Source organism: Herpailurus yagouaroundi, unplaced genomic scaffold (assembly GCF_014898765.1).
Source record: "Herpailurus yagouaroundi ecotype Mexico unplaced genomic scaffold, PumYag 28, whole genome shotgun sequence".
In the NCBI taxonomy this organism is placed as follows: Eukaryota; Metazoa; Chordata; class Mammalia; order Carnivora; family Felidae; genus Herpailurus; species Herpailurus yagouaroundi.
This window is the reverse complement of record NW_024412376.1, coordinates 168429546-168439781: the sequence shown is the minus strand read 5'-3', so window position 1 is coordinate 168439781 and position 10236 is coordinate 168429546. Positions and strand designations below refer to the sequence as shown.

General features: G+C 61.3%; 1 protein-coding gene across 3 annotated transcripts in view; it reads left to right on the top strand.

Annotated features, from left to right (window-relative positions):
* Positions 1 to 10236, top strand: part of MAEA (macrophage erythroblast attacher, E3 ubiquitin ligase) — a 37573-nt gene that overhangs the window by 17940 nt on the left and 9397 nt on the right. For 2 of the 3 annotated variants that reach the window (XM_040489788.1, XM_040489782.1), the window contains exons 2-4: positions 3617 to 3799; positions 5706 to 5909; positions 10077 to 10199. In XM_040489788.1, the coding sequence (XP_040345722.1) occupies positions 3617 to 3799; positions 5706 to 5909; positions 10077 to 10199 (510 nt within the window). The remainder of the gene's footprint in view (positions 1 to 3616; positions 3800 to 5705; positions 5910 to 10076; positions 10200 to 10236) is intronic. The other variant, XM_040489796.1, reaches the window with a different exon arrangement.

Genomic DNA, 10236 nt, shown 5'->3' with positions numbered 1-10236 from the left:
TGGGCTTACTGGGTCTCGGGGAGGCAGGCGTGGGCTTGCTGGATGGCAGGGGGAGGCAGGCGTGGGCTTACTGGATGGCAGGGGGAGGCAGGCGTGGGCTTGCTGGGTCGCAGGGGGAGGCGGGCGTGGGCTTGCTGGGTCGCAGGGGAAGGCGGGCATGGGCTTACTGGATGGCAGGGGGAGGCGGGCATGGGCTTACTGTGTCGCAGGGGAAGGTGGGCATGGGCTTACTGGATGGCAGGGGAGGCAAGCATGGGCTTACTGGGTCGCAGGGGGAGGCGGGCGTGGGCTTACCGGATCACAGGGGCTCCCTGTTTGATTTTGGGGGGACCCACCACATTGTTTCTGCAGCGGCGGCACCAGTTTACGTCCCCACCGACAGAGCGCGGGCTCCCAGTTTCCCCACACCCTCGCCAAGGCCCGTGGACCCGCTTTTCGGAGGGCCGTCTTCCCCCGGGGTGTGACGTGGGGTCTCCTGGTTCCGCTCTGCATTTCCCTGAGGCTCGGTGACGCCGAGCACCTTTTCGTTCATGGGTCGGCCACGGCGTCTTCTTTGGAGAAATGTCTGCTCCAGCCCTTTCCCTTGGGTGCTTTCAGCCTGGTGTCCCCATTTGTCTACTTCTGTTTTGTTGTCTATACGTTTAAGCGTATGTTTTTAGCGTCTGCCTCTTAGTTTGGGATTCTTTCAAAATCTCTGAAACTTGTCGTCCCCAGATCCACATTACTTAGGCCATGGATTTTCTTTTTCCTTTTAAACTAACCGCCTGTTTTTTCCCCTCTTTGTTTGATTGTATTTTTTACTCGTTTCTTTCCTCTCAGCTCTTTCTTGTATCTTGTTGTTTCTTCTCATTCATGTGGTTATTCTTGCTTCGTGGAGGACTCTCTGAGTCGTTTTCCTCCCAGAAAAGGCTGTGGGTGCTCAACTTGGCAGTGTCTCCGTGTTTGGAAGGGTCTTAATTTTGCCCTCCTTCTTGAATGATGGTTGCTTGGTTCAGAATCTTCAGCATTTCTGAAATTCCATTCCTTCATTTGGTAAAGGCCTTTTGGGAGGAGCCGGTGAAGGAGCCGTTGGTGACGGAGCGGCAGGGGGCAGCTGGGGAAAGGCAGGGACCCCAGGCTGCGGGCCCTGCGGGCAGAGGCTGAGGAGCTTTCCGGGGTCAGCTGCCCTGTGTCCTCGGGCCGGAAGTTGGCCCAGGAGGTGGCTCCGTGCTCTGGGAGCTCCTGCTGCGTGTTTGCGAAGGGGCGGTGGCGGGCGCTCACATCCCTGGCCTTGGTCCCACGCCGACCTCCGGGTGCGGCCCAGGCTGGTGGGGGGCGTGGGCAGCAGAAGGTGAGGCCCTCACAGGGGCCGGAGCCCGGAGGGCAGGAGGCCAGTCCTCGGGTGGGAGGAGTGGCGCAGGAGGCACGCGGCCGGGCCATCCGGAGGTCAGAGCCAGGAGCGGCGGCTGAGGGGCGGGCTCGGGTCGCGTCACACGGCGGGCAGGAGAGGAGCACGGCCGGGCTCGGCGCCACCAGCAGTGCTGTCACGTGGTTTTGTTAGCCGCACCCAGAAGCGCATCAGGTCGTCGAGAGAGAGAGTAATTCACTTCGTAACCTCACAACATGCGTTGTCGGGCCTGGATGTTGATGACGCACTGAAGGTGAACGTCAGGGCGTTGCCGGCTTCCTTTTTGGATACAAGTTACAAGTGGAGGGCTCAAGCCTGTGGCACCTGCTTGGGACCCTCCTCTTGTGTCCCCTTTGGCCCCGTGGGACGAGCCTCGGGCCGGGTGTCCCGAGCGGAAGGCGGGATGCTGAGACACGTCACTCCTGTGAGTCCCGTGCTGTCACCCGCCGAGCGCGGGTATGTCGACCACGCAGAGTCTTGCTGGCACTTAGGAGCACGACCGTGTCCAGCGTGGGTGACAGAGCACAGTGGTGCTCACCTGCCTTACAGCCGCGTGGAGCGGGGACGCTACCGTCACCTGGCGCGTGCTTGGACTGACTGTGTGTGCGGACGTGTGACTTTTTCTCTTTTCCTTTTGACCGCGTTTATTGAAGTGTAGTTTTAACGTCTGAATCTGAGAGTAAAACTTTGAAGCTTTTGTTATTGTGCGTCACGGGATTTGTCTCCGTACATTTTGCAGTAATCCTGTTTATCGTGTCTTACGAAAGCGCCGGCCGGGTCAGGTTAGACACACACCTGTCCTCACACGGTCGGTTTGCGGGGCCGCTGGGGTGGGTGGAGGCTCTGAGAACAGCCCGGGATTATGAAAGGGAGTCTGCTCACGGCAGCATCCCACCAGCACCCGGCTTCGGCGCCTCCTCTGAGGTTGACCGGAGTCGAGCGAGCGCGAGCACCCAGGTCTCTGTGCTGCGCTTTGTTACTCTCTTGCGAGGTACGCGTGACAGAACTGAGGCTCGGCGCAGGGTGTCTCTTCCCCTGGGTGCGGGGACAGGTGCGTGTCTGCGGCCGGCCGTCTGCCTGCAGCTTCCCCCTCGTCCACGCCCGTCAGGGACCGTGAGATCAGGACAGACCTGGTTGGCCGTCGACCTCACGCAGCCGAAGAGGCGCAGGTGCCGTGGGTGGTCGTGTGTCACCCCACATTGGGGACGGCCCTGCTCTGTTTCCTCTCAGAGACTCTCGTGTCTTGCTCGTGCCGGACCCAGCGTGGAGGCTGCAGGGGACGAGACCTCCCCGTGTGGCGCCCGTGGCTTGTCCAGTGGTGTTGTGCCTCTTGGGCCGATAAGACCCAAGGTGTGGACAGGAGTGTTTGCCCACTGCCACTGTGTGCCCAACAGAGGCGAGGTGGGAGTGGCAGCCGGGACAGGACGGCGGTGGCCTCGCCGCGTCCCGGGGAAGAGTCCTGTTGCCGTGGCCCTCCTTGGCCGGGTCCGGCCCTTCTGATTTATGCTGTCACCTTGGCGTCTCCACCCCTGGGAATCCCGGCTCCTCCCCACCGAGCGCGGTGCCCCTTGGGAGCGGATCCTTCCCCGTGGTCGGCACCACTGTAGGGAAGGTGTGCGCTTGGTGCGGCTTGTCACAGACTTCTGCAGTGACTGCTGGCCCTCGGTGGGTGGGAAGTGCTGGGCCCGCAGCCGGGAGGAGGGCTGGGAGGGGTGTTCTCTCTGGAAGGACACGCCATCCTTGGTGGGTATTAGGGGAAGGCGGTTCACGTAGTAGTTAAACGCGCGCTCACGATTTCCCGTAGGTGCTGGCGCGCCCTCCCCCTCGTCCTGCGTGACCCCCCGCTGTTACGTCCCCGCTGCCCCCACCGGGCCCATCATGGGCCCTCTGCAGCCCCCAGCACTACGCGTTTTCAGTCATTTCCTTAACCGTTTGTCATTCTGGATGAACTTGGGGATTACTTCGTCACAACGTACCCGTAAATGTTCTCCAGAAAGAGTGCAGCTGCACTACCTCTGTGGATTTGGGGACAGGACACATCCTCACATTAGTGTCCTCGTCCAGGAACACGAACGGTCCTTGGTTCACACAGGCCCTTTGTGGGTAGTAGACGTGTGTTTAGACCGCTGGAAGCCTAGGACTTCTGCCTGACGAAGTACCAGGAAGGAGGTCTGGGGTCCCGCACGTAGGACGGCGGGTGCTCACACGCCAGCTGCCTCTCTTCCCTAGGTGCCCTATGAAACACTGAATAAACGCTTCCGGGCTGCTCAGAAAAACATTGACCGAGAGACGAGCCACGTCACCATGGTGGTGGCCGAGCTGGAGAAGACGTTGAGCGGCTGCCCCGCCGTGGACTCTGTGGTCAGCCTTCTGGATGGCGTGGTGGAGAAGCTGAGCGTCCTCAAGAGGAAGGTGAGTGTTGCTTCCGGACCGTCCCGTCTGCCCCCCGGTGCTCGGGCTGTGGCGTGGGTCCGTGGCCCCGGCCTCACCGTGTGCCCGGCCTGTCCCAAAAAGGGGCCGTCTTCTGTGGGATCGGGGCCACGGCAGAGGCCAGGCAGCCCTGAGGTGGGGAGGTGGGCTTTCAGGGCCAGAGTGCGGGAGGGGCGAGCCACTCCACGCCGTGTGTGCCCTGCGCCCTCTGTGGGAATGGCAGGCCGGCTTCCAGTTCCACGCTCCCCTTCCTGTGAGGCCGGGTCGTCCTGGCACCAGAGTGTCCCAGGTGCAGATGGGGAGACAGATGACTTCTTACTTCCAGAATCTCACCTCAGAACTTTGTGTCGGGTTTCTCACGAAGCTGGGAGAGCTAGGAAGGGTGTACACTACGCCCAGTGAGAACAACCTGGAAAATACCAGAAGCTATTGTAAAACATCTCGCTGAACGTGTCAAAGGGCTCACGAGACAAAGTTTATCGCCACAATCGGAGGGCAGGGGACAAGAGGAGAGAAGGGCGGGACCCCCTGCCACCCTGGGGACTGCATCACACAGGTGAGCCCTCTGAGGGCCTTGCTGGCCGGGGCCCGCTAGCCCTGCTTGTCAGGTGAGGGTGCCCCAGGGGCAGACATCGCGGCCAGTTTCGGGACAGCCAGGTGAGCCACGACCCCTCCTCTTCGACTTGGTGCCAGCGGTCCCCACCGGTGGTACCTCCCGGCGCCAGGCGGACCGCAGCGCTTCTCGGGCGGGGGACAGCTTCCGTCTGGGCGTCACATCTGTCGAGTAAAATGACCGGACACGCGGGACGTGTGGCCGAGGCACGGCAGAAACGGTGGACGCCGCGCGGTCTTCGGGGGGTACGGCGTGGAGGCTGTCGGGCCCCACCCGACTCCGCCGCGTCTGAAGAACAGACAGCTGAGACCATCTGCGGGGGACACAGGGGACGGGAAGTGTACAGTGTGAGTGGGTTTAAAGCGAACCAAACAGAACTTCGAGAGATTAAAAGTATAATAACTGAGACGAAAGACGCAGGTGTTTGCTTATAACAGACTTTTCAACATTTAACAGTCAGATCAAGCTAAAGAGAGAATTTGTGAACTGGAAGGTAGGTGTGAAGAAATTATCTAGAATGCAGCACAGAGAGCGGGAGAACGCGAAAATGCATAAGAGGGTAGGAGGCCTGGGAGAATAGAGCAAAGACTTTGACCAAAGCCAAGGGACGGTGCAGGGGGAATGGCTGAGATTTTCAGAACTGCGGGAGTCGCCAGGTCAGAGTCCTAAATGGGACAAATAAAAATAGACCTACCTAGGATTTCACATCGTGAAACTGAAAAGAGAGACAGAAAAATCTGAAAAGCGGCAGGAGGAAGAAAACCACTTCCAAAGGGTTAGCAGCTACCCTGGCAGCAGGCGGAAGCCGCAGAGGAGCGGACCGTGCCTGACGAGCGCCAGCCGGCTGTGACACCGGTGCCACGGTCGGTGGCGCTCGAGAGTCGGCTGCCGTCGCGGACGGCGCCGGCACGTAACACTTCTGGGGAGCCGCACAAAGTGTCACGAGAGGTAGTCGTGACATAACAGGTGGTTTACTTAACCGGGAAGCGAGTTCAAAACTACGCGTCTGGCAGCACAGCGGCAGAGCACGTTGAGCAAAAAGTCGCGTCGCGGAAGAGCAGGTGGGGGCCACAGAGCCGTGGGTGTTGACTTGCCTTCTCGGGAATGACGGATGCAGCCTCACCTGCCTCCGGGGCGCGTGTGGGACCCTCCCTTTGGCCGCCGTCCCCTGCCGTCCTCGGATTTGTTCTTGCCTCCCGTTTGCGGGTGTTGGGGGCGGGGCAGGCTGGCCGCCGCCCCGTCCCGAGCGCCTCTCCCTTGCGTGTCGTGTCGCAGGCGGTGGAGTCCATCCAGGCGGAGGACGAGAGCGCCAAGCTGTGCAAGCGCAGGATCGAGCACCTCAAGGAGCACAGCAGCGACCAGCCCGCGGCGGCCAGCATGTGGAAGAGGAAGCGCATGGACCGCATGATGGTGGAGCACCTGCTGCGCTGCGGCTACTACAACACGGCCGTGAAGCTGGCCCGTCAGAGCGGCATCGAGGTGGGCCGGGGCGCGGGGCAGGGCCCTCCGGGTAGCGAGGCCGACACCCGCGCACACACGCGCTCCCCTTTCGGTGGCTCGGGAGCCGAGCGGGCCGGCGTCCGAAGTGACGAGCGGCTCCGGGGGAGGCCTGCCCGAGGACACCGGGATGTGTCTGCAGCCATCTAGGTTGGCACGCGGGGCCCTCACTCCCTTTCCGGGGGCCTCACGGAGCCGTGTGCACCTTTCTCTGGCCTCCGGGCCGGTTCAGCTGGGGGCCGCCCCTCTGCCGTTGGGCAGTGGTCCCTCTGGTCTCCCGAGGGCGGCGTCTACCGTGGTGGGGGGTCCATAGCACACCCGCCTCCCCACCCACCAGTCTCTGCGCGGCACCCAGTGGTGCCTCAAGCCTGTTCCTCCCACGCTTTTCTTTCCCTGACCTTCCCTGCCCAGTACAGCCAGCTCGTGCCTGACTGTCGGGGCGTCCTGTCCTCCTGTTTGCCTGGCACGGCCTGTGCATCCGCGGTGGTCGTTGGGCTTCTCACAGATACCCCGCCCTCCGTCTTCCTGCCCCGTGAGGGAGTGGCCGAATGCTCCTGGCCCCGAACGTGTGCTTTGATGGGGAGAGAGGCATGAGTCAAACAGGATGTGTACAGGGCGCACAGGGCACAGGGGCAGGAGGACTGGGGATTTTCAGAAGGTTGGTTTTGGGGGGCACCTGAGTGGCTCAGTCCAACTCCTGATTTCTGCCCGGGTCAGGGTCTCACGGTGGTGGGTTTGAGCCTTGTGTGGGGCTCTGTGCTGACAGGGTGGAGCCTGCTTGGTGTTCTCTCTGCTCCTACCCTGCTCCCCTTCAAAATAAGTAAACATTAGGTAAAAAAAAAAAAAAAAAAAAAAAGTTGGTTGGGGTGGGCTTGCAGAGATGAGGGGAGGGTCCCAGGCCCGGGAGCTGCCATATATTTGGGGCGGGTGTCTGAGCGTATGCGGAACTCATCGATTGGGGTTTCCCCTCAACTGAAATGTGTGCATGGTGGGGGGGTGGGGGTTGAGTTGGAGGCATTGCTTTTTTTTTAATGTTTGCTTATTTTTGAGACAGAGACAGAGCGTGAGTGGGGGAGGGGCAGAGAGAGAGGGAGACACAGAATGCGAAGCAGGCTCCAGGCTCCGAGCCGTCAGCACAGAGCCCAATGCAGGTCTTGAACTCACCGACTGAGCCCCCCAGGCGCCCCTGGAGGCATTGCTTTAATAGGCTCACCCTGGTTGCTCTGTGAGAACAGACTGGGCGGCAGAGGGGGACCATACTGTGATTCACGGTGATGGCAGTGGTCAGACCGTGGACATCCTATGAAGGGGGCCCTGCAGCATTTCCAGGTGGAATCCAGGCTTGCAGCTGTTTGCAGCAGGAAGTGTAGGAGGACCCTCATGCCCTTGGGTGGGGGGAGGGCTCCCAGCAGAGTGGGGTGCCGTCACCGGCGAAGACGCTGGTGTATCAAGGTTCCTTAACGTTTAACTTCCGTCCATCCCAAGACGCCGTGGAGAGAGAGCTCCAGGGCCGCCCGGATCGGGCCGCGTGCCCCACACGGAGCCTCGGTGTTGGAGGAGAGGCACAGCCCCAGGGGTGTCTTTGTGCGCCGTCTGGCTTCTCGCGCGGGGCCAGCACCTGATCGTCTGGGACGGTTTCCAGCTTCCACGCGTCTTGCGCATGCTGGCCCACCTCCACCGTCCGGCGTGGCGCCTCTGGTGTGAGTCCCCCAACCCAGGGGCCATGCGTGGACCTTGGAGACCCCGTGGGCAGGAAGGAGAAAGATGCGAAGGATCCAGACTCAGAGGCTGCACCGGTCAAACACACAGGTGGACCCTGACACGCAAGCAGGGGAGACCGCCTCTGAATTCAGGGCGAAACTTGCAACCAGAGATGGAGGTAGACAAAGACGTTCCTCGTGTAGGAGAGACCCAGCATTTGCCCGTTAGGGAGGTTCTAGAAAAGAGAGAAGAAAATGCCAGAGAAACGGCGGAAGGAGTGGCTCAAGAAGACAGCCAACCTCTGAGACGCTGTGCTGGCCCTCGCCCCGCTTAATAAGTAGGAACACCGGCGTGCGAGGCGTGTGTGTGCACGGCGCTTACCCGTCAGCTCGTGTCGGAGGGCGAGGTGTGGGCGGGGCGGGAACCGGGGAGCACTGCGGGAGTCTTAGCTGCCCCCCACCGCCCCTGCTTGAGGACGGAGCCCTCTCTCACTGGGCCGGCCCCCCTCCGAGCTTGCTGTCCTGCTGCTTGCTCCTGCCCTCACCCCAAAGTTGGCAGTCAGGACGTGGGGCAGGGGAGCCACGGTTGGGTCTCCGGCCGTATGAGCTTGGGGATCCGTCCGGTGGCTCCTGACGACTTGGGTGAAGCGGCCCTGGGGTGACCCACCCCAGACTGCCCTCCGTTAAGCTGCCGTTCGGAAACCGGCAGAGCTCACGGGCCGTGTCCAGGGCGCCGACCCCGACAGTGGCACAACCCCTGTCCTTAGGTCAGCTACTCTTCTGCCCGAGCCTGGCTATTGCCTTCCACGGCGACACGCCCCAGCAGTCCCTGTGCTGGCCTCGGCCCTGGTGTGGCTGAGCCCAAGGGTCGCTGTGTGGTGGCACTCTGATTAGTACGTTTTCTGGTTACTTTTGCGATAAACATCTGGTGTTAATGATACTGCAGCATCGTTAGCTGTAACATACTGTTTTTTTTTTTTGAAGTTTATCTATTTTTGAGAGAGAGTGCCCACGCATGAGCAGGGGAGGAGCAGAGAGGAGGAACAGGAGAATCCCAAGCAGGCTCTGCACTGTCAGAAAAAATCCCAAGGCGGGGCTCAAATTCACACACTGTGAGATCATGACCTGAGCCAAAACCGAGTCGGACGCTTAACCACCGACTGAGCCACCCGGGCCCCTGTCCAGGATGTACTTCTTAACGTGCAGAAAGAAAGGAAAGTTTCTGGCTTTCGCTCTGGTCACTTCTACTTGAAAGTTCCCGTCTTCTGCCACAGTCCTCCCTTCTCCAGACACCACTTGTGCGAGAAGCAGGCCGCGGCCCTGGCTGCCGAGGCTGGGAAGCTCGGTGGTGAGCTCCTGACTTGGTTGGCCCCAGGGCAGACCTTACGTGAAGACAGCATGGCAAGAGAGCGGACTCGTCCCGCACTCTGCCGTGCCAAGTGGCTCCGTGTGAGGCCTGCCTGAGGACACCAGGATGTGTGTGCAGCCAACGCTCGCCTGCTGGCCACAGGACACTGGCATGCAGAGCAGCACGGTTCCCCCGAGAGTTCAAGTGGTTCAACTCTCCCCCGAGGGTTCGTGCTGGACGCCTCCCCTCCGCTTAGCGAGACACTGATCTTCAGTAACGCTGTTTGCTCCGGTCATTCCAGAAGGGGGAGAAACTTCCCGCTTGACATTCGCTTTCCTCACGGCTTGTCCCTTTGGTGATGTGCAAGCATCCACTGTCTCTTCCCAGCCTGCATGGCCACATCCTCGTTGTTGGCGGTGCTCCAGCCCCTTGCTGGGGACGTGCAGGCCCCGGGCACCCCGTGGGCTCCTTCACTCTGGCAGACGTGTGACGGGGCTGGTGGCTGTCCTTACCCCGAGTCCCTGGGCCTGCCTAGATCCGCCAGAGCGCAGCAGACGCGGCTGTGTAGGCTGCTTCCCCAACTGCACAGGCGCCAGAGAAGGGGAAAGAGCAAACGTGACACAGAGACCGCCCTGCTCATCCACCCTCACTGCCCCTCCTCTAAAATCTCATTCAAATAAATCTTCAGAGGAAAAAAAAAAAAGCCCAGAAAATGAGGGTATGGATTCCCGGATCTAATTGTGAAGGGGTGAAATGGGGTCAGGCGTATGTTCCCGCCGGGAGGGGGAAGGTTCTAAACTGGGGCTTTGGTTTGGGGCCCACAGCTGCTCTTGGGAGACCGTACGTGGGCGCAGAATGGGCCTTGGGCGGGGTGTTCGGGCCACTGTGCTCGGCCCGGTGCTGGGGCTGGCGTGCCGGGGCCGCTGTGCTCTGGCCGCTGTGCTGGGGCCGCTGGGCTCAGACGGCCCACAGGAGCCTCGGGCCGAGCCCTTCTGCCAGGCTGGGCCCCGCCGAACCGGAGGGAGCACAGAGCACATGGGGCCTGGGTGCGGGGGTCCCAGAGCCCAGTGCACGGAGCTGACGCCGCTACCCTCCCCTAAGGACTTAGTGAACATCGAGATGTTCCTGACTGCCAAAGAAGTGGAGGAGTCCCTGGAGAGGCGCGAGACCGCCACCTGCCTGGCCTGGTGCCACGACAACAAGTCCCGGCTGCGCAAGATGAAGGTGTGCGGGCGCGGGGCGGGGCTTGAGGGCGCGGGGC